The sequence below is a fragment of the Diabrotica undecimpunctata genome, chromosome 1 (genome assembly GCF_040954645.1).
Source record: "Diabrotica undecimpunctata isolate CICGRU chromosome 1, icDiaUnde3, whole genome shotgun sequence".
In the NCBI taxonomy this organism is placed as follows: Eukaryota; Metazoa; Arthropoda; class Insecta; order Coleoptera; family Chrysomelidae; genus Diabrotica; species Diabrotica undecimpunctata.
Window position 1 is genome coordinate 27,396,508 of NC_092803.1, and position 25,300 is coordinate 27,421,807.

At 34.7% G+C, this 25,300-nt stretch overlaps 1 protein-coding gene across 25 annotated transcripts in view; it reads left to right on the forward strand.

The window, feature by feature from the left end:
- cac (calcium voltage-gated channel subunit cacophony) overlaps window positions 1–25,300 on the forward strand; it is a 405,056-nt gene that overhangs the window by 163,369 nt on the left and 216,387 nt on the right. For 16 of the 25 annotated variants that reach the window (XM_072539658.1, XM_072539656.1, XM_072539671.1 and 13 more), the window contains 4 exons: window positions 17,831–17,946; window positions 20,620–20,781; window positions 20,985–21,209; window positions 24,556–24,983. In XM_072539658.1, the coding sequence (XP_072395759.1) occupies window positions 17,831–17,946; window positions 20,620–20,781; window positions 20,985–21,209; window positions 24,556–24,983 (931 nt within the window). The remainder of the gene's footprint in view (window positions 1–17,830; window positions 17,947–20,619; window positions 20,782–20,984; window positions 21,210–24,555; window positions 24,984–25,300) is intronic. The other 9 variants (XM_072539662.1, XM_072539808.1, XM_072539661.1 and 6 more) reach the window with 2 other exon arrangements.

Sequence of the window (25,300 nt, forward strand, 5' to 3'; positions counted from 1 at the left end):
GACATAAAAATTCGATCAAATGTATACAAAATATTTTGAAATAAAAAATAAAAATAATATTTTGAAAGAACAGTCTTTTGTCTGCAACAAAGTATTTAACAACCGTTCATTGTTCTATAGCGTCTTTATTTTTGTACGAGAAATCTAAGCTAAATATACGGGGTGAATCAAAAATAACACAAAGTCTCTTAATAATTAAACAATGTTTATATATAGTTGCCAAACTGCAACAAGAGGTACTGACACTGATGGTAATATTAAATACGGCGATGATCCTGCAAGAGATCCTTTTACTTCTGATGACGATATTTTATTACTCTTTTGAGTTGTACGTGTTTAGGATTTCTTGCTCGTTATTTATTTTAACAAAGTTTCTCCGAAAATCAATAAATAAAGTATAGAATTTAGTATCATTCTCTTAACCTTGCCTATATCTGTTTAATGGCAAAGATTTGGTCGTCTAATAGACGAAGTAGAATAAGACTGTGTCTTTTTAATTATCGCAGTATTCTTTTTTATTTTAAATTGGTACTTGCTGCTGGCACATCTTTCCTATTTCATATTTCAGCTAAGAATTCGTTAATGATATAACTATATCATCATCATGAATTTGCTTATAAGTTTATCTGTATAAATAAACCTCTTAATACTCTAAACTGTATGAATTTGTCCATTACGTAAAGTAAGCCTCCCTTAAAAGGACGTAGCCATCTATTTTATGCTTTTTGTATCTAGTTTGTGCGTCTGATACACCCATCATTTATCGTTTCAATGCATACCATAATTCTCTTATTGAATATTTTTGGGCATTAACTCATTCGTATTGTATTAACATTGGGGGCAAGAGATCGGATCGGACATAACAGCAGAATTTCTACGATCCAAATGTCATCCTTACCTGCCTATGGGAATTTTAGTAGTTACACGATGCACTCTGGTAGAAAACTTATGAAGCTACAACGAACAAGATCTAAAACCACCTTGATATTTGCCAAGAAAGTCCTCTGAATACGCACTTACGGGATACTAAAATAGGATACTCGAAAATATTTTTTATACATCTTCATTACGTAGGGTTATTTCCCTAAAACTTCTATATTTGAATTTATCGCATATGTCGTGGGTAAACAATTTAAGAATACCCGTCTTTCGTAATTTGTTTCCCATTCCAGACTATTGCGAATATTTTATGTATCTGAAGACTACTTCCTTTACATTTAAAAAGTTATGCTCGTACACCATCACTTCCTGGGATTTGTGACTTCCTATTTGTTACTTTAATGTCTCTTATAACAAGGAGTAACTATGTTAAAAAAGGAGACCCAATGTCACCTAAACTTTTTAATACTGTGCTGAAACATGCCTTTAAAAATTTGATTTGGCTGACAAAAGAAATAAAAATAGATGGAGAATATTTAAACAACTTACGTTTTGCCGATGCTACAGTCATAGTAGCTATAGCAAGAAATGTGGTACAGAAACTCATTGTGGCTACAGAAAATGTAGGTTTAAATATAAACATTTCGAAAACAAAAATAATGGCAAATTTGGTACCCAACCAGAACATTAGTATTGGTGGGGAAGAAGAAGAACGCGTAGATAAATAGGACATAAAATTATGATTAGCAGGGATAATCAGATTCATGAACTGAAGAGAAGAATTGGTCTTGGGTGAGCAGCATATGGAAAACTGAGAGAAACTTTTAATAGTGAGCTGCCCACATGCAAGAAAAAAGTATTAGAGCAATGCATCCTTCCAGTATTGACATATGGAGCTGAAACACTTACTTTGACGAAGGCCTCGACTACCAAACTAAGAGTCACACAGAGAAGAATGGAGCGACCTATGTTAGGAATAATTGAGGAACAAAATAAAAAACGAAGAGGTCAGCAGAAGAACCAAGGTGACTGACGTCATCGAAAGGATAGTCAAACTAAAATGAAGATGTGCAGGACACATAGCTAGGATGGGCGATGGACAAAAAGGTTATTGGAATCGAGACAAAGGAAAGATAAGAGAAGCGTCGGTCGACCACCTACATGTTGAGCTGACGATTTAAGAAGAAAAAGAAAAACTGGATGAGAGTGGCGCAAGACAGACAGGGTAGGAAACACGAGGAAGAGGTCTATGTTTAGCAGTGAATTTTTGAGGCTGGATGGAGGTGGTAGATTTTGATATTTTACTTCGGTGGAAAGTAGGTCTTTATAATGTTCCACTCACTTATCAGATACGTCTTTTTTGTATTGAGTATATGTCCCTTCTTGTTACTACATATTCTGAGATTTGTTTGGAACTTTTTCTTTCAAAATTCAGTGTTTTATAGGATTTTGTAATTTGATTTGCCTATTTAATGTCTCAAGTTCGTTCAATATTCCGGTTTTAAAAGCTCGTTTTTTCTTCTATCTATAAAGATCTTTATAATTTTGTTGTAATTCTTTCTTCGAGTAATGTCGTCACATATAGTATCGAATCAGTCATTGCGTGGTCGTTGTCTTTTTGGTCCAAGGATATTATTTGCTTTATGATTGTTTTTACACGTTTCTCACTGTTTACCAGTTGGTAAGTAATTGCAGAGTTTTGAAACCTTTCTAGTATTTGTGGATCTTTTAGGAGTTTAATATTGTGGTGGGTTTTTTTTGGTGTTTCCTTCCGTATGACATTTAATACTTTAACTCGAATCTTTCTGCTAACTACAAAGTGGTCTGGGTCGATACTTCTGATTTTTGGATTCATTTACGTCTTTAATAATTACTATCTTAATGTCATTTCTCCAACAACTATTATATGTGCTTTTATTGTTCTTTTTTCGTCTTCCTTTTCCTCTGTTGGAGCGTGTACGTTGTAATGTATGCCCCTTTAGGACTGTGGGACATAATATAACATAAAGCTACTTACGATAGGTTTTATTAACCTTTATAAGGATATATAAATTAACATTATTATTCTTGTTTACATGGAGTCCATAACCTAAGTGTGTTGTCAATGTCTGGTTGTCATGTCATAGCTGTCACTTGTGGTTCCGTTTACCAAGTGCAACGTTGCCAAGGATATGCGTACATGAGAACCATACATAACATACGTTAGTAGAGAACTTTCCCCTGATCCTTAAGCAGCTCATTTGTGGACTAACTAGCTTAAAATCTGTAACCAAATGCTTGACAATTGACTAGAAAGGCTGATCCAAATGTATGTTTCGTTCGGTGGCAACCACAATATACATATATTATAATTTCTTTTTTGGATTGTGCCGTGAGGTGTCAATCGTACTTCTTTTATAATACTCACGTGAATCTTTATTATGCTAATACATCGCATGGTTTGTGGATTTTGTGGTTTGTGTTCACGAATGTTCCAGGTTAATAATTTAAGACCATTGTTTTTACTTCGTTGGATAGATCGTTATCAAGAGTTCCGTCCAGCGTTTTTAACGCCCAACCCCCAACCTGGAGAACCAGGGAACCTTTTTTAAGGTTGCCATACTTTAGTGAAAGGTATCCAGATTTAGGATGCTGGGTAGACTTTCTTTATTATTTACAATATAACTGCTAACAAAAGCATTGTGCTGTCATTATGTGATACTAGGAAATATGTGGTGTACATAAAGCTTAATTCCAACTTATTATTTATTTTTCACGAGGCGGTTAAATTTTATTGTCCGTTTCCAGTAATCAAACACTCTGTCGTTAAATGTTGTTACTCCAGAAAGACACCTAGATATTACAGACATCATTTTAGTTTTAGGTAGTAGTAAATTGGTAGTTTATTCTTAAGAGATATGTATTTAAAAAAGAAAATAAGATAATACATTCGAACTTTATTACTATAATAATAACCCTGTAAAGTATTGAGAAATTAAAAATCAAGTTGTAATTTTCGAATGTTTCTCTTTTTGTTATTCAAGGTTGTATGTAGTGGCATCCACTTATATTTCCACTGGAAACTTTCATATCATCAGATCTTTAAAATTAAAGGAAAACGCCAATATAGCAAAATCTCAATAGAGATCTGTAGTGTATACTTCTTGTTAAGGAATGTTAGGATCCCTTTATCGGCTACTTAGAAATGATAAAATGTGGTTTGGAAAATGTCAAGAGATGTCGGTTTAAAAATATTTCAAGGACAATATTGATTTTGATATACCAGAATCGGTTGAAAAAGTTAAATAGAAAAAGCTAAAATTTGGCCAAGGATCGTAGCATAAAATGCCGATCAATTTAACAAAATATGTCTATCATTTAAACATTGCAATCTAAAAATCCTCTTGCAGTCGTATTAACTAATTTAAATCTAATTATAATTAAAAAGAAGACATTCTTAGGTTCAATGAAAACTGCGTAATAAGTTAAGTGTCACGCTTTATTATTAATAACATATTTCCGTAAAAATGGAACTTAATTCTATTTTATTGAAGATACTCTGTAACTATCTAATCTATGTCACAGTTCTGAAGCCTGCTTGATATTCTCCTACTTTCTGATTGATATAAATGTTCGATTTATACTGGAGACATTTAAAAGTGTTTTGTGGCAGACGTCTAATAACGCAATTCCTTTATAATTTTCAAATTAATATTGCTTCTAGTATCCTGACCTTTCCCCAACGTTTGAAGAAGGTTTTACGTCTATAATTTCTGTCCCTAATAGTTTTGCTCTCAGGGCTATAATATATATTCCTTAATGTTTTATTTTTTATATATAATCTTATATATTTTATATAAAATTTACATTAAAGTCTGTACCAAATTGTGATTTATCATATTCTAGGGAAGGGATACTAAGTTGAAATTGACTTTTAAAAATAAGTTAGTATCAATAAATTAAGCTTATATTTTTATATAAACCCATTGAAATGTTGTTAACATTATAAAGGAATATTATTTTTTTATAAGAACAAAAACAGAAGTTTGTTATTAAAATATTAAACAATGTAAATTGGCCCGTTCTGCCCCTGATCTGGGGCACAACGGGGTAATCATTACAAGATTAGGGAAATTAATAAAAACAGATCATCTTAATTGTAATTGTTATGTTTAATTATAAAGTACTATTGAAAAGTCATTTTATGTTGATAATTAAAGTTGATTAAGTTAATTTTGCTGGCCATGTTTGCACACGAGTATAGCTTCATCGTCGTGGAATTGTGGGCCCATTTCCTACACAGGGAACAAGCAACCTAGCCTTCTAAAGATTTAGAGTAGAAATCACCGCAATACAAACATTCGAAATCCAATCATTTATCTAAGTCGCTATCTTTAGTTTTGTTTTCTTGTTTTTTTTTAGCTGCTTGGATTTTCCATTCTTTTTTTGACGCATTACCTTAGCTTTTCCAATCTTATTTTGAATTTCAATCTTAAATAGTCTCTGCCTTGCCCTATTTTCTTTAGCGATAGTCTTTTAGAAACAAAGAAAGCTTGAATATCTAGGCCACATATTGAGACCCGATAAGTACCGTCTACTGCAATTGATTGTCCAAGGAAAAATAGACAGTAAGCGAGGGCCAGGCAGGAAAAGACACTCGTGGCTCCAAAATCTGAGGAAGTGGTTCGGGCTCACATCGGTCGAACTATTCAGAAGCGCCGCAAACAAGATCAGAATTGCCATGTTAATAGCCAACGTTCGCAACGGACAGGGCACCTGAAGAAGAAGAAGATAGTCTTTTTTCTTTCTCTTTTATTATAGCCTTTTATTAAGACATCAGTCTTTCCTCTTCTTCGAGTCGTTCTTTTTTTACTTCCTTGGACTTTTGGAATGGGCATTATTACTTCATGTGAAACGACCTTAAATGCAGAGTCAGTCTTGACGGTCATCAGCCAGGAGTGGGATTAACGGCATCATCAAATCAAACCTTTTTAGCCGGACTGCTATCATGGTTCGAAATTTCATTTAATTCAACATTATTACTCAAAGTTAAAGGATTGTGCTTTTCCATAGGCGCGCTTACATGCAAGGTGGAGAACATCAAAACTGGGTAAGAAATAGAAAAGTATAATGGAATGATCATATAAGCCGAATGACAACAAATAGAGTAGTAAAGACGGCAAGAGACGGTTCCCTAATAGGAAGACGATCAGTGGGAAGACCACGAAAAGGATGGAACGACAACTGACTGGAGGTATATTAAAAAACATAGAGTCATGTCTATGTAAAAAGAAGAAGAATATGTCCTTTTTTCAATGAGACTGTCTCCTGTAACGAAGGTACAGCAGCTTGTTCAATGTCAGTTGTGTCTGCCGGAAGAAAGTTAGACTCCTTGAAAATAGATGGGTCGATTGAAAAAATCCCTGTAGCTCTAAAACCACTCATCGTAGTTCCCATAATAGCGCTATTAATAAAGACTGATTTAAAAAGCGTTAAAATTTTAAACAACGTTACGACTTTCCCTGGGTTGCTACTTAGCCACTTTTAAAGTTCCTCAGTATAATAAAGTCTTAAAAGCTTCATAAAGGACACTTCCAGTGTAGCACCAGTCTCTCTCGCATAGTTTATAAGCTCAAGGCTTTTTGTGTGAGTTGAGTGTCTGTCAAATATAAGAAGAACCGGAAAGTCCATAGAAGCATTAGAAAATACCACAAACTTTTTAAACTATATCAAAAACAACTCTGCAGTTATCCATCCAGTGCTTTGCACCTCAGGGCAACTCTCTGGAGGTAATCTAAACTCAAACTTTTTTTGCATTTTTTCCTAGGAAACATTAACATTGATGGCATATATGCTCAACTAGAAGACATGAAAATGAGTCAAATAGTTTCACGGTTTCACCCCTTTCGGCCGAAGTCAGTGAGCCGACTTGTCGCTTGCCCTTACAAGTTATGATTTTGGAATTATTCTTAGGATTTGCTGTAACACCAGTTTCGTCGCCATTAAATATTTGCGCTGCTGTAAATTTGTACGTATCTACCAAGTTTGTAAGCAACGAAATAAAGCTATCAACTGCCATTTAATGAAGCCCATAGCTCTGGTGCCAGATGTTGACTGAGGTTCCCGAATTGATAAAATAGGATTTCTCTTTGAAAATCCATTGACCCAATTTTGGCCAGCGATTTCATTCTTAAATATGAGGGCTAGGTCATTTCTTACAGCTAACTGATAAGCTAAGGTACGCAAATATTTCATCGTTAGACCAAATATTCGAGACTCCATAATTTTCAAATAGCTCATGAGCTCATATTCTTGCTTTTCGGTAAAGACAGCTTGATATTTCCCAGCTGTTTTGTCAATATGATAATGTAGATCTTCCCTTTTTTCTTAACATATATCTCTAGTTGTGCTTCACCCAGCTTCACCCAGCTTCACCCAGGGTGAAGCACAACAAATGGTACAAGAATTAGAAAACGCATCTTCAACAATAGGTCTAAAAATGAACATCAGTAAGACCAAATTTATGACAAATTTAGTTCCCAGTGAACACCTAATCATCCAAAATCAAGTGGTAGAATTGACAGAAAAGTGCATATATCTTGGTCATGAAATCAGAATAGGCAAGGATAACCAGACCTGCAAATTTCAACGACGAATAACACTTGCTTGGGCGGCGTATGGTTCACTAAGAGAAATCTTTAAGAGCAACATCCCGATAGCTATGAAACGGAAGACATTTGACCAATGCGTTCTTCCTATTATGACATACGGAGCAGAAACTCTCACGCTCACAAAAACAACAGCACTTAAAATGAGAGTGGCACAAAGGCGCATGGAAAGATCAATTCTCGGAGTGACAAAAAAAGACAAAATAAGGAATCAAGACTTAAGGAAAAGAACATGTATCAGTGATGTCTTCGAACGTATAGCCAAGCTGAAATGGAATTGGACAGGTCACATAGCGAGACTGAAAGACACAAGATGGACCAGAAAACTAATTGACTGGCGCCAAAGAGAAGACAAACGCAGCAGAGGACGACCACCAATACGCTGGATGGACGACATTGGACGAATATCCAAGAAATGGCAACAATAAGCACAGAACCGTGAAGAGTGGCAAAAAATGGGAGAGACCTATGTCCAGCAGTGGACACAAGAGGTTGCATGATGATGATGATATCTCTAGGGTACTTTAGGGACCAATAAATTGATTTGAAGCCTTCAAATAATCTAATTGACCAGAAATAACGGCTTCGACAGCATTATTCATAGTCTCAGTAGATCTCGACTGTCTATTCGTCTTCCTTTTGTATACTCGAACCATCTGAAATAAAACCAAAATGGTTACGTACCTAATATAGATTTCATGTTTAATAAAAATAGTGTGGGGCGGAACAGGGTACTTCCCCATTTCACCCCAAGCACAAGATATATTTTAACAAGCGATAGTCACTCGAAAAGGTCCGGTGAGAAAACGTTTGCCTAGACCATCGAGCAAAAAGACAAAAGAGGGAATGTAAAGGTAGTGGGGGCAAAAATATTATTAGACAGGAAGTGCCATCATGAGAGGCCACATTAAACAGGGAAAGACAGACTCTTTCCTTGTTTAAGAAATCAAATTTAGTTAGGTTATGTCATTTCTGATGTTATTGTTTGTCCCAACTGTCACATGAAAGATTATTTGTATTTTCTATTGAAGCTTTTTAACAATTGCTTCAGATTTTAGACTATTATTGATATTATTTAATTAAAACTTTATTGTGTCCTAGTTTAAAAAAAAGTATTTTAAGTGTATTATGTATTAATATTATGTAATATTAATATTATCTAATATAACAAATATATAGATAAATTAGAACCCCTACACCACTGTATGATTATGGTGAAGTGTCATGAAATTTAAATTTGGCGCATTCGCATTTCCGGATATGTCCGCCATCAGAGGCCACTTTTTTGGTCTCCTTTTCATAACGATTAGATTCCCTCTTTTGTCTTTTTGCTCGATGGCCTAGACTAAACGAAAGCTAAATAAACATCCTACTAGTATTACCAACTAATATTGTAAAAAAACAAGCATGTGTAACTTACCTTGGTCATAAAATTATCACCAGATAGTTTCACGTTGTTAACGGCAAGAGAACTAGACAAGTATGGCTACCGATCTTCACTTTCACTACACTAATGTACTTTTATTTATCGCCGCTGGCGGCAGCACGTCATTGATACTTAAAACTACCAATCTTCATTCCCCTCTACCCGCTCCCCCATTCCGCCACGCCTTCCCTAATAAATAGTAACACATTTTTAAATTTCTATTCTATTAAACGTTAAAATTATAGCAAAAAATAAAATTATTTTGTTTTATTATTTTTAAATGAACAATTTACTACATTTATATGCATAGTTACTTAAGGACCCTGTATGTTGAGTAATTAAAGATTCTTCAAACCGACACAGAAGGGAAACCCACTGAAATAATAAAAGGAACACATTGTAACCCATGAATAATGGAAATCATCAGAGACGAGTTCATGAAAAACTAAAAACCATTGCTGAGATAGCGAAGGTTCCCGACGAAGAAGCATCATGAATTTTTTTACACTTTTTCCCTGCTCACTCTGTTTACAATCACTTTTTTCTGTAAGAGTTTGTTGAATATTCGAAGGCATTTATACACTGTTTTCTAATATATCGAAGGACAAAAAACCCAAACCCCGGAACTATTAAAAATTATTAAAATCATTGAGAATATTATTACAGATATTAAATTTTATTCTTCAATCTCATGATCAGTATAGCAAATTCTCAAAAGATAAAAATATATTGGCAGAAAATAATTTATACCAGGGATAGTCAATAGTTTTGGAAGGCTGGCCAATATTTATTTAAAAAAATATGCGCGCTACTACCAATACCATTTATTTCAACTATTATGGGTGAAAAATGTTATCTATATTCTGATTATTGGAATTTTGCCCAAGAAGCCATTTTCGCGACTAGGAAATTTATGAAATCTGATAAGTTAACCAAGTAGGTTTTTCTGATAATAAAAGTTTTTGTATGCTTAGTATTTAATAAACTATGTGGCATGTGAGATAATTTCCTTACCTGAGATGCTACCTGCCAGTAAAATAATGCTACAAATCATCAAGGTGCACAGATTCGATTGTAGTTATAAGGATCGAATTGTTTTGTAATGCCCCCTAGTCCGATTCTTCTCGATCGACGATGGTAATACAATAAAATGTTGAAGTCGTGGAGTAAAGATTATAGTTTTATTGACAGCTAGCTACCTTTCTACAATAGACTGCGCTCAAATAAGCTCAAATCCCCAATTTATAATGTCACAAATAATGTATACCTCAGCACAGAGGTTAATGCTTTTATCATACTAACAAAATTTGAACTATGAGCTTACAATACAATTAAATCTAGGCCATTATTGCAACACTTAGGAGGTTTAATTAGAAAAATATTTGCAATTTATTAAATGCAGGTTTGCAGGAGAATGGACTTTAATTATTAAAATATTACTCGATATAGTTTTACAATGTCTCAATTATACACGGTGAAACTATAAAAAGTTAAGAAGTTAAGAATAATGTTTGATTATAAATTAAGGGATTAATTTGTGATTCATTCTGATCCGTCGTAACTATTGTCACCTCTGGTTCCACTAGAATTGGGTCTATTTTGTAGCATTCTGTTTTAAAAATTCCTTCTGTTATCATACTGACCTCCTGATATGTGTAGTAATGAATGGTGCTATCCACCACATTCTGCACATCTATAAGAGGAATAACATGGTACTTCCCTTTTGTGTAGTAGGCATCTACCGCACCATTGCTTTTTTTTACGATTTTGTTTCTTTTACGTTTATATTCTTCATGGCACACCACACAGGTTATTTTCTTCTTTACCTGTTGTCTGTGATCTTTTCTTTCTATTTCCAACATCTTCAATATCTGGAATCTTCCTGTGTTGACTTGTATGTCGGAATGTCCCTACTGTCTTGAATTGACGTTTTATATAATATCCTGGTTTCTGTGTCCCAATTTAACATGCTTATCCTTTCTATAAGAGGGCTCCAGGACTCTGTCATTATACCTAGTGCACTAATCGCTTCTCGGTATTCATGGAGTGTATCATGTAATGTTTTCAATGCCTTTGCTCACGCTTCTTTTATCTCCGCAGCCTGAAGTATCTCGTCTATTAATATAAATAGATTCATCCTTGGATTATCGTACCGATCTTGCAACATTTTCCAGGCAGCACTGTAGTTTGCTTCTGTTGTGTTTAAATGTTGTATTATTCTACTTGCTTCTTCTCGAAGGCTTGTCTTCAGATACTGCATTTTTTCCACATTTGATAGTTGGTTATTCTCATGTATCAAACATTTAAAAATATCATAGAATGTTACCCAGGATTCATATCTTTCCTCAAAACAGGGTAACTTCACTTGTGGTAATATTATTTTTTCTTTCTTGCATCCTTCCGCCTCCAATCTCTTATTTTCTTTTATAATCGACTGCACCCTTCTTTTCATTATATAAAATCTTTCTATTTCACCTTCTTCTAGTGCATCCCCGAATAATTGAGATCCATTCGGTCAAATTATCTAGACCAGCCATAGAAATTACCTCTTTTTTTTTAAATCCTATAAACAAATTAAATTTCGCAAAAACTATATAACCAATCTGGCCTATCTTTTGCTCACAATTCAAACATAATGGGGCACTTAATTTTAGGTACATTTGAACAAATTTTAATAAACAATAAAGAAGTTATTAACTAAGAAGTATTTACCGGTTTTAATTTATAATATCTCATTTTGTTTAACTTTTTCTTTTTCAAAAAAGTTGTCTGTTAACATTAAATCTCTAAGTAGACAAGTTTTTAAGTAATACAAATACTAACTCTGATTAAAACCACAAATTGTAAAAACAATCTTTATTTTATAACACAAAGAATACATTTTGACATATCTGTCATCATCAGCTATGAATGTAGGAGAAGATAAATGGAGTATAATTCAAATAAATTGGTTAGGTTGTCAATGCCATAGGGGATTACTCTCTGTCTATCATCATATATAAATAATATAGTGTAACAAAATAGCCCATCTCAGATAGTACTCGTCACAATTCTTAGAAGGATAAATCTAGAATATTCAAGTAGTATTAGCACTTCAATAGCGCCCGTCTTCGATGCGCTTTCAACGAGAAGAATAGAGGTGGACTATTCCAGAATATTCTAGTACACAATAACTTGTATATATAAAAAGCTTCGACATTAGCTAAGTTTAGTGGATAAGATATTTTCGTGCTGTAAACTTATAAATAAATATATTTATATAAATTACAATATGTACAATAGTATGTCTACCATTTTGGAGAGCTAACTCTAAAATGGTACGCAGAAGAGAACTGTTGGACTTTTACAGTCCTTTTTAATAATTATCCCATATGGCGTTGATAACCTAGCCAATTTCTTTTAATTATTCTCCAGTTATCCTATCCTATATTTATAGCTGATAATGACAGAGATGTCGAAAGGCATTCTTTGTATTAGAAAATAAAGAATATTTTTACAATTTGTGATGTTACTTAAGAGTTAGTAATTGTCACATTACAAACCACATTAGAGGGATACTTTTCATTATGAAGGTTTTAAGTTATGAGCAAAATACTGAGTTTGACATTTTGATTGTTTATTTAAGAATAGTTTCACTAAAAAATTGATGAATCCCTAAATGAGAGTCTTTTTGTAAGTTGATTGGTCTATTATGCTAGTAGATGTTTTAAATTTTTCATGTCTTGTATATCTTATATAAATTGTACTATTTCGTTATAAAAAGTGAATTCATATCTCGATAAATAACTGTAAAATTACAAACTAATTGTATCTACATGCTAGTAACCTAGATAGATAGCTTGATAATACGTATAAGCGATTAGACTAAAAAGCAACAAATTGACCACAAAGCTTGTCAGCGAGACGGAATGACCAGACTTTCTGTTCAGATGAGGTTTTAGAACGAATCAATATTCCATTTTGTAAGGTTCGTTAACAGTTCATTTAGTATGGGACGGATCAGGCGTAGGTATATAATTATAGTTTATATCAAGCGTCTATTTTTAAACTCACTAACAAAAGACCTTGTTCGTGTATTTTTTGTACGGGGTGGATGGTTTTTTCTTAAACCGAACTGCTTTTTTTTTAAGTCGATCCAACGTTTTTAATTAACAAAGTTTATAGCTCATATTCATGCAATGTATCCTCTTTTTTCGGTACGTAACTGACTGGAAAAAAGTAACTAAACGAATTCCATTCATTCCCTTTTAATACATTAAATTTTAATTTAAATTAAAATTGAATCAATGAGTGTAAAAATTAGTCAAAATTAGACCGGAGACATGTTAATAAATAATAAAATGGCATAATTTTTAATTTTTATTAAAATTTAATTTTAATTTTATATTGTGATATCTTAGTCCAGTTGTCAGAGAAACCTTTAAAAACTAGACGAATAAGCTGAATTTTGCTGAGAGTGTAAATTTTGTGACCCCTAAAATATGCAAAAAGGTTTCCTCTTCTACTAAAACCCCCCTGGCAGTGAGGAAAACGGGAAACATCGATTTACCACGAATCCGAACGTCGTAGAAAAAATGTTTCAAACGAGAAATGTAGCTGAGATAATTTTGAACAACAATTTTTATTGGTACTTTTTGTGTAGAATGAACCATTCTCGATGGTAAAAATAAAGACGAGGAAATAAGCACCAAATGTACCAATTTTTTGCAGCAAGATGAATCGCTGTAAAACTTTTTGCATTCAATTCGGGGTGGTAAAATGAAAATTGAATTTTGTGCATACGAAAAATGCATTTCCAGAGTGCATAGAAAACTAAAAATTTTGCAACTCAGAAAATATCGACAGAATTGAGTTCAATATTGCTAGTCGGGGGTTTTCGAGGTCGCTGAATACGAATATGATAACGACCATGGTTCTCGACCTACCTGGTGGCCAGGATGAGCCTTGCCTCTAGGAGTATGTTAATTTTATTCTAAATCAGTCAACAGTCATTACTCCAGTGTTTTCTAGGTCACTAAACATAAATGATAACGATAATAGTCCTTGAGCTACCTAGTGCCCAAGGTGGACCTCTATTCCTGTAATTTTATGTTAATTTTATTCGAAATCAGCCAAAAGTCATTACTCAGGGGGTTTCGAGGTTGCTGAATACGAAAATTTTGTTAATAAATGACCTTAGAATACCTCATAAAACTTTATATAAAACTATAAAACAAAAAACTATCCAAAACATTACTTTTTAACTTTGGCCCTTTTTAGCTGTTGGTAGCACCATGGATGTCCATAGCACTGATACGAAAGACAAACGACAACTATTGTATTGACCGTTTTGGTAATCTCCGCCCAAACTGAGTTGCTTAGAGGGTATTTAAATTAGTCTTTAGGTCCAAGCTTATTGTCATGGAATAGTCTACACCACAGAAGAAAAGGCAGAAGGAATGAGGAGTACTCTCTCTCTCTCTCTGTATATCTCTCTCTCTCTCGAGAGAGAGAGTGTACGCTAAACTTCCATCCAGATGAAGACCCCGACTTCACCGAAGAAATCGAGGAACAGAGAGAAAGGCCTGAGGACTCCAACATCACCGGAGGAGATTAACGAACTAATCAAGAATAGTTCACCTAAGAAAGCCCCAGGATTGAACCAAATAACAAATCGAGTCCTTAAATACCTACTGGCTAGAGCGATAGTATTCTTAACTAACATAGTCAATGCAATGTTAAGATATAAAAATTTTTCAAACAGATGGAAATAGGCCCAAGTCATCATGATTCCAAAACCAGGCAAAGACAGTAAGTTCCTACAAAACTACAGGCCAATTAGCTTACTGCCAGTAATTAGCAAAATAGTGGAAATAATTATCTTAAGCAGACTACAAGCCGAAACGGATAGGCTTGAAATAATTCCAGAAGCTTAGTTCGGCTTCAGAGCAGTCCACTCTAGTGAGCTACAAGTAGACTAATAGAGTACATAGAAGCTGACTTTAACGAGAAACAGTAGACAGGAGCAGCTTTCCTGTCTTAAGTAAAGCTTTTGACAGAGTCTGGCATAAAGGACTCCTCTTACTTGAGCAATCGGAGCTTTAGAGGATACGACAAGTCCTGTCCGAACTCTGAACCCCAGAGGCTGAGTGCTACAGGAAGCGGTCCTGTCACCCCTACTGTAATCATTATTTACCGCAGACGCTCCCAGAACACCAGGAACACTATTAAGCCTATATGCAGACGACATTGCAACAGCAGCGAAGCATCGAAACGTTGATATAGCAGTAAACAACCTGCAAACCGCGTTGGACGAAATCGAGGAGTGGAGTATTAAATGGAAAATCGTCATAAACTCCGAAAACACGCAAGCAGTGCTATTCAAAAAGAAACACCAGCAACCAGAGGAACAACTTACTGTACAGAACAATCCCATCGAGTGGAAAAGCGAGGCCAAATACCTGGGAGTCATCATGGATAAAAAACTGACATTTAAAAAGCACGTAGACGCCACAGCGCAAAAAGCCAACATGACTAAAGCATCCATTAGAGGACTCACAGGTAGAAAAAGAAACTAAGGATAAAAACAAAGATGAGATTAATAAACAGTATCATTCTACAGATACTCACATACGCATCTTAGGGATTATATTAACAGCCTTAAATAATATCAAACATAGATAATAGTTTAGAACGATTATAAGGTATAAAACATATAAATACCGCTATATTTATTCATGCAACAGGCTGAAATTAACAGTGACAGTCATTTATTTACTAGATCAAAAGTATACGGTATTAACAAAATTTATTTAAAATTATTTTGGCAATTTAAAGACAAAATTATCAGTTTGTTTCAGTTATTTACCAATTGAAAACGATATATGTTTCCCATTTTAATCAAATTTCTTACAAAAGTGGAATTTCTAAAACTCTGTTTAAAGAGAAGTCAAAAATACGTTCTTAATACATATCTTAATTTTCCAATATGTCAAACTATTTATCAGATTGATCATTAAAAAAAAAAAAAACAATAAACTAAATGAAATTATAACACTAACAGAAGAACGACCTGGTTTTAGGTCGGGAAGATCATGCACCGATGCTATATTTGTAATGAGACAAGTGCAAAAGAAATCATTAAAATACAATCTACCGGCATATCTATGTTTTGTGGACCTTAAGAAGGCATTTGATCGGGTCAAATTAAAGGACGTTATCCACTTAGAGTACGCAAGAAAGATACATGTAGGAATAATCAAAACGACCGAAAATATCTATCAAGACATCACAATAAAAGTAACAGTAGAAGAACTAACTAACCCTATTGAAGCTTACAATGGAATACGCCAGAGAGATTTCCTATGTCCTCTATTGTTCAACCTAATTATGGATAAAATAATAAAAAAAGTGTCATCATTTAGAGGAAGTGTCAATAAATCATCATCATCATCAGTGGCATTACAGCTCGTTATGAGCCAAAGCCTTCTTCAGAACAATCTTCCATTCGCCCCTGTCTCTGGCAACTCTTCTCCATGCTTTAACTCCGATGGATTTTAGATCATCCTCTATGTTATCTTGATACCTAAGTTTTGGTCTTCCTCTGGCTCGTCTTCCCACTGGTCCTCTTCGGTCGAAAATTTTTCTGATCGTTGCATCTTCATCTCGCCTAATTACATGTCCTACCCATCGAAGGCGTGCTAATTTAATACATTTTACAACGTCAGGTTGTTGATAAAAAAATAAAAAAAGTTATAACTAAAAATTTTCAAAATTGTTGCCAAATCTCAAAATTGAAATTTCATGCTATAGGTTTTAGAGACTAGCTCTACTAATGGAAATTTTATAATGATCGGTCCTCGGTAAAAGAGGCAACAATCGCGCTACGTTTATTTAACAGCTTTATGGAAACTGATTTCATTTGCACCAAAACTTAAAAATTGAATACGAAAGTTGCACTTTTCGCTTTTAAAACGCATTTCGATTTTTGTCGATAGGACTTTATAGGTATATTGTAGTAGGAGTTCTTAGATTTGTGAAGGTCACTGTAGAGCAGTGGATGTACATCAGAGAGGGAGCTCTATGACATGACAGATAAGAAAGAAGAAGAATTGTGACAGACGAAAAGAAGAAGAGTTGAAAAGAAGACGAGTTGACATGACATATAAGACAAAAGAAGAATATTGTGACAGCGGAAAGAAGAGGAGTTGACATGAGAGATAAGAAAGAAAAAGAATATTGCGACAGCGGAAAGAAGAGGAATTGACATGACAGATAAGAAACAAAAAGAATATTGTAATAGCGGAAAGAAGAGGAATTGCCATGAAAGATAAGAAAGAAGAAGAATGACAGCTGAAAAGAAGAAGGCGGCCATCTTGGTGGGCGGAGCTTATATGGGCGGGGTTTGTGTGGGCAGGGCTTTTGACGTCAGTGGACGGGGCTTGTGCCTTCAGAGTGGAAGTGGAGGGGGTTGCCTCCCCCCTACTCTACTTTTTTTTTCGTCGTGGGTAGAAGTTGAAACATTTTTTTGGATCTTTTTGGGGTCCCAAAATTCCCAAAATTGACATTTTCAGCAAAATTCTTGTTGTCTCTCGGCTTGTTCATCTTTTTTAAAAATAAAATCTCTGATGACTGGACTATTATTACTTAAAACTTAGTCAAATTAAAAATAAGTGTATTTTATAACGCCATATAAGGACGATTTATTACAGTACAAAAGAAAGAAAAAATACATTCTTTTTATACCTACACACATTTTTATTTGATAGAATTAACTCGTGCTAGCGGACCACTCTTTATGACTTTCCTCAAATATAAAAACGCCCATTATAAGCATATCCTTCCTGTAGCAGTAAGTAGTATAAGCTAGAAGCTCCTAACCCTTGCTTTTCTTATTTAGCGAATTCGCCAGAGAAAGAGAAAAAGTAGAAAATCGCCAAGAATTTTTAAAATTAAGACGAGCTGCACAGCTAGAGAGAGAATTGAACGGTTACGTGCAATGGATCTGTAAAGCAGGTAAGTGCTTGGCCGAGTAGATTTTCCAAGATAATTAATTTAGTTGGATGTTCTGTCGAAAATGGGTTGAATAGTTGATCTGGCTTTAAGGGAACGAACTACGGGATGGGGATGAATTGATAATTTTACTTGGATCTGAATATAATCGATAACGGTTAAAACAGTAAATATTTAGAGGAAATTTTTATTTCAGTTTTATTTGGTATGGTGATGAAAAATAGTTACATAATTAAACATTATGTAGACCACTTGACATATTATTCTTTACTTTATTGTATATATGTAATATCATCTTAATCTATTACAAAATAAATTAAAAGGAAGCAACACGTCATTTAAAGTGTTAAATGAAGGCAAAAAGAGTGGTATATTAGATGAAAGGCAACTGTAAATACATATTTCTGACTATTTGGTCGTCATCTGTACCGGAGGATAAGTTAGGAACAACTAACAACAGCCACAGAGGCAGCTACAGCTACCTGAGGATTATCCTTCACTATTTGTTTGAAACGTTTTTTACGTTTGGCATTTCTTTCCTCAGAGGCTGTAGCTTCCTCCGTGGCTGTTGTTAGTGGTTGCCCTGGAAACCATCAGGAACATCTAAAGCCGTGTACACATCTAGCGAACGCATGTGGCCGAAGACGTATGACCAAACGTTTTCAGTAAATGTGTACGCCTTAACAAACGACAGCAAACACATGTGTTTACCTTCGCTAGAGTTCGCTCGAGTTCAAAAGAAAATTGAAGAACGAATTCGTTTATCTGTGTTTAGTGTATACGCTAGCGAGTAAAAGTGTCGAACGTCATCGTGATTTTGTTTTGCTTTTTCAATAATGGAGTGGACTAATTCTTCTTATTTAGATCTGATTGGTTTATATCGAGAGCGGAAAGTTTTATGGAATCCAATGCATAAATATTACAAAAATAAAATAAAGAAAATGGATGCCTGGGACGACATCAGCAAAATTATGCAAGGCGATACAGGGGAGCTCAAAAAGAAAATGGAATCTTTATTAACCTCAATTCGACGTGAGAGACAAACACAAGATAACTCTTTTAAACCTGGCTCAGGAACCGACACAAATTTTAATTCTAGCTTGTTTGATTTTACGTCTCAATGAAGCGTCTCAATTATAGCAGAGCAAACTTTTGGTATAATCCTTGAAATGAGTTGTTTTGACATTTTAAAAGTGTACATCAAACTTATATATGAGTCACCAGTAGCTAAATATTGTAGGGTTAACATTAACTTTTTTGTTGGTGGTATCGCTTCTCTAAACTTTGTATCTTCTTTCGCGATTTTTGGACCAATTTCATATAATAACCATTAAAAATCAGTAGACTTCATTCTACAAAAATTTTTAAAAGGGCCGTATTCTATTTCAGCTTTTATATCAATAAATAAGTCTATCCATCTATACCGACTTCGGCTTTTGAACAACGCAAGAATACCCGCAAAACTGATCGAATGACTGCAAACGAATTCGTTAGCTGTGATTTGTACGGAAGTCCAAATTTTCAATCGAAGATCCAACGAATTCGGTCGAAGGGTTTGTGTTCACTTTGATTGCAATGCATCGAATGAATAAAAGGTAGATACACCAATGAAAGGTAGATACACATATATGCTAGCCAAACTGTTCGCGAACCGTTTGCGAACGGCATATTCATATAATTTATACGGCGTGGTGGGACGAACCGCTTGCGAGCTGTTCGTTCGTCTCATGTCAGGAACTACGATTTGCAGTTCAATTTGGACGGTTTTCTCATCGAGATTGTGTCACTTTTTTTTAGTATAAATTTAGTGTACATTTTTCGGCGTGGAACCAAGTTTTCTATGATGGCACAGTGGTCCGAGAATAAATGTATTGAACTTATTTACTTATACCACATATAAAGGAAACTCTAGGATACGAAAGACTGTGATCATTTCCAAAAAACTTAAAAGATGATGCATGGCGCGAAGTATGTAAGACTATGGACATGTCAGCAAAAGACTGTAAACGGAAAATGATAGCCTCATTGGCATCCTTTAGGCGCTAAAAAAAAGGTCTACATAGGGACCTGTAAAAGAGGAAAGAGTGAGTTGAATAAAACAGAAACTTTCAAAGCATAAATTATATTTCACCAGTGACTAGTTTGTGATGAGTTAGCTGTAAACATATTGTCCTATGTCTACCCATCTTAAGACAGTGGACAGGTCGAACGATCGAGGAATTGTTGCATCTAGCTACCGAGTGCGAAATATTTCATCAGATTGTTAAAGCGACGATAGCCACCGCTTGAAAACAAGCGCGGCATACAAAGGAGAAAAAGAAACGGGCTCTCTGAAGTACTTACTACTTTAAATAGCACGAAGGTGTTGGTAGAAAAGTAACAATTATTTAAAACAACACCGTGCTTACTATGAGTCAATTACAAAACTAGCATTGGTACGAATTTCTTCCATTGTAAATTTATGAACAGCAAGAACATAATAAGGGAACATAATACGAATGAATTGCGAACGGGAAATAATATTTTTATTAACTAAAATAAGCCTAATCAAAATAAATGTATATAATTATTTAGTAAAAAGCAGAATATCCGGCTAAATCCATAAGCTTGTAGGTTTTTGGTAGCTTGTGTTTTATTTATCTAACTTTTTGTTCACTTTTCTACTGTTTTTTGTAGAGGAAGTAATATTAGCTGAAGAACGAACGACCGAAGAAGAGAAATTACACATAATGGAAGCACGACGAAGAGCTGCCAGAAAAAAGAAGCTTAAAAGTATGGGGAAGAGTAAAAGCACAGATACTGAAGAAGAGCAGGAAGAAGACGAGATGGGCGATGATGGTAAGAAATTTTGATTACGAGTTTATTGATTGTGAAAGCCATTTGTCTATTTAATAGAAAATACTATTAAACAATATTCAATTATGTACATATTGTTTTTAATTTAAGGAACTAATTATTACATGTGCAAATATTATATTTATTGGAATTGCTGTTATCTATGAAGTATTCCGAGTACACTATAATCAATGTTGAAGTAAAAGTTCTGTTAGCAGGTTACGGTAAATCCTCCTACCTGAAGTCTAGAGTGCAAGGTCAGAGTGGCTGTGCCAGGTTTTGGAGAGCAGAAAAACGATTTAGATTCTGCATTCGACACGTCATAAAAACGCAGTGGTTTTACTGGTGCGTTATCGTATTGGTACTGTTCAACACAATCTGCGTTGCTGTGGAGTATCACGGCCAACCGGCTTGGCTCACACATTTTTTATGTAAGTATAAAAAAGACATTATTGTCCAAATACACTTTATTAATTAAATAAAAAACAAAATTTTATGGCTGGACTATCACATGATTGTAATTTGGGTAGTAGAACACAAAAATACTGTCCAAATGGGGATACTGGCCAGGAGGGTTTTTTTAATCGCCAAAACATTTCTGAAAAATTGCTTTTTACGCATTTTTAGAGGTTTTATTAGGTACAAACTTGGTGATAGGTTGGGTTAGGTTCAATATGCGTGGTCGCTTAACTACTGACCTTTTGTGGCTCTTTCCTATGTTAAAGTTGTCCTTTCAGCCCAGCCGTTTGAAAAAAGTCTATTATAGTCTTAGGTGACACTTCTACCAAGTCATTGAGCTCGATTTGATAATGCTCAAATGTAATAATGAGCCTTATCCTACGAAACTCAGGGCAGTTGCACAGAATATATGCAACTCGTCAGCCTGACAATCTACAATTCGCATTTTCTGTCAGTTGGATTTTGTTGATGTGCCCATTGAGGCGACAGTAGATACTAGGAGACCTACGATAATTTACAAATAATTTTTACCCACATCTTGTAGATCTTTAGATCTCTTCTTCGAAGGTTTATTTATGAAATAATTCGAAAGTTTTGAGATCCATTTTTTTTTGTACTAATCGTTAAGTTTGATCAGTTTCATTCAGTCCGATATTGCTCTTTTATCTGTGCCTATGCTAACGAAAGGTTCTGGGCCTATGAATGTTTGTTTTGCCCCTTCCCTGGCAAGTAAGTCCGCTTTTTAGTTTTGTTATTACTTTTCTATTCCAGTCTTTTGTAGTTGGTCCACGTTCTTTCTTGTCTGTTTTTCTTTCTGTCTGGTTCTTTCTTTCTTTCCTATTTTCATTTTTCTGACCCCAGTAGTACTCGTATACGGTTGGTTGTAGTCTGCTGTTCCTTCATTTAGTGTTTGAATTTCTGTTTGTAGTCCTAGGTTGCTAGCAACTATAAAGTCGATATGGGCGAGAAGCCGATTTCCTGGAAAGTGTGTTGGTTTGATTGGTCCTATTGCCATAATGTCGTCGTTGTTATTTATAAAATCGTACCTGTTCGTAGCTCAATCATTCCAATTTGGGGATCTTAAATTTAGGTCCCCTATAATTACTGATGGTTTGCCTATACTTAAGAAAGCGTTGAAATCGTCATCTATTAATGGATCCTGTAGTCTTACATAGGCAAAGGTAATCCTGATGTCTCTTTGTCTCATTTGCACTGTGATTGTTGTTGCTTCCATAGTAACTAGTTGAGGGGCTGGGATTCTAGCATAGATTATCCTTTTTTTACTAGAAATGCTGTGCCTCCTGATCTTCCTGTGCTGTTGTTCCTGTAGATATCGTAGCCGGGAAACTAAGTTTATGGTGTTTGTTAGCTAAGTTTCCTGTATTGCTACGATATCCATTTCGTATCTATTTACCAGTTCGTCCAAAATATTTTGGTTGGTTCTTATGCCGCCTGGATTCCAAGTATATAGATATTCCAAGATACTCAAGTATCCCTGTTGGCGTGTCTAAGTTTAGCGTTAACTTGATGTCGTCAATTGCTTTATAAACGATTCTAGTGACCAGTTCTTTCACTGTGTTTACTAGCCGATTCTGCTGCTTTTTGGAGATCAATATGGTATTGTCCGGTTTTCCTTTTCTGCTGTTGTGGCGCTCTAGGTTGCATTTGGGATCTTTTCCAGGTAGGACTCCTCCGAAGTTGGCTGGATTCCCTCTCTGGAAATTGGCACATTTTGCCTTTTGCTCCGGTATAATTTTTCACGTTTTACTAAGATGATTTTCACCACGTTTGACATGTGTCTAAACGCATGTCGCCTATTTGTGACATACGTTTGATGCAAAGTGGTATCATTGACAGTTGAAGCACTGTGTAGGACTTTGTGCTTTCCTTAGATCTTCGATCACGGTTTTCATGTGCGTTAGGTTGGTAATACTCTTTGCCTCAACATCTTCCTTTGCCAGTATTAGCACGAACATCGGCAGTGGTTTTCTGTCTCTCTTCCTTGAGTGCATATTAGCAGTCAACATTAGTCACTCACTACTAACTAGCCGCGTATTTTCTTAAGTGATTAATTTTTGGTATGCCTTTATACTTAATAGTTTTTAACTGAATAAGTTTAGGAGGAGAGAACTCTTTGTCTTAAGTTGATCACTCAGAATTATGTCTGTATTTTTAATGTGATACTTTCCATAGATTCTAATAAAGATAGTTTAAGGTCTTTATTTTGGATGTAAAGAATTTGAAATTCGACATTAAAGGAATCATTTAGGAATCATTTCGATTCGTTTGTACAATCTCCCTAATGAGCTAATATCGTTTACACCTCTGTAATTTTTACATTTCTTTTTGTATTGTATTGGATCTATTCTGAAGTCTCTGTAATTTATTTCGCAATATGGTCTTGCTTTCGTTAATAGGGATTTGTACTATTCTTTCAACTCTGATGTACTTATGGGGTTTAATCTCGCTTCTGAGGTTTTTCTAGAAATGTCAATATTTCAGATACCCGAATTTCACCCATATATCTGTTTATTTCTTCACATTTTTTGTCCTATATTTAATTTTTTATATTGAAAAATAAATGACATGTTTAGAAACATATTTTATACTTAAACGCTAACATTGACCGCTTAAGTTTTTTTAAGACAATTTTTATTGTTAAAATAGTACGTGCTACCAAGCAGCAAAATCAACATTAGTATATAATGTCCATTATTTGGTAATTATCGTTGAGTCATCATCATAAGTGGCTCGACAATCTGTTGTGGATCTTGGCCTGCTCACAAAGAAGTCGCCACTTCTGTCGATTCCTGGCAACTTCCCTCCATCTTCTGACCCTTAGGATCTGTAGGTCTTCTTCCACATCATCAATCCACCTCCTTCGTAAGCCTTGTAAAACACTGCACCATGTAATTATGTTTGAGTGCTTATTCTTAAAACCACGATTTTATCAGAACTTTGACGATATTTGCAATTAACCTGCGCCATCATGGTAAATCATGCGTGTGCCCCCGACTTTGGGAACCACTGATGTAGATATATACAAAATATCTTTCAGGTCGTAATGTGGAAAGGTGTATGAGGTTAACCAATCCCTTTAAAATCCACAATCTTCAATCTATTACTAAAATAGTTAATACCAATAACAATAAAAAAAAAACTTTAGAGAAACGTTTTTGTATCACTAATCAAACATTTTTTAATTAGAAATATACTAAATGTTTTTAAAAATTAGGTTGAATTATCGTAGATGAAATATTTCTTTAAATAATGTAAATTTTTGTTATAGGTTTACTAACATATTTTTTTTTGTTTCAGTTTACGCCGAATTCGTTTTCTTGGGTCTATTTATGACAGAAATGTTTATAAAGATGTACGCCTTGGGACCAAGAATATATTTCGAGTCAGCTTTTAACAGATTCGATTGTGTAGTGATAACGGGTTCCATTTTCGAAGTTATTTGGTCGGGACTAAAAGGTGGTTCGTTCGGATTATCGGTACTGAGAGCTTTGAGGCTCCTAAGGATATTCAAAGTGACAAAATATTGGTCATCGCTGCGCAATCTTGTAATATCATTGCTCAATTCAATGCGATCGATCATTTCGTTGTTGTTCCTTCTGTTCTTGTTTATCCTCATTTTCGCTCTACTTGGGATGCAGCTTTTCGGAGGACAGTTCAACTTTGAATCCGGAACTCCCAATGCCAACTTTAATACTTTTCCTATCGCATTGTTGACTGTGTTCCAGGTAAGTACTTGCCTTTTAAACAAACATCCAGCAAATATACAACATTTTAACCGAAATTCACAGTATTTTAAGGAAAATGCCGTTCAGCAGTTTCTGATAAAGGAAATAAAGATCATATCAAAATTGCATTTCTATTACTATATTGTTATATTATCTAAAGCCTGGTTTAAACTAGGAAAATATAAGTTTTGAATTCATTTCGAATTAAATAATGCGGTCTCATTCTTAAAAAACTAAAATATCACGAAAAGTTCTTTGTAAACATGTATATATATACATATATGTTTGTTTTGAGGTTTCCGCGGGAGCTATATGTG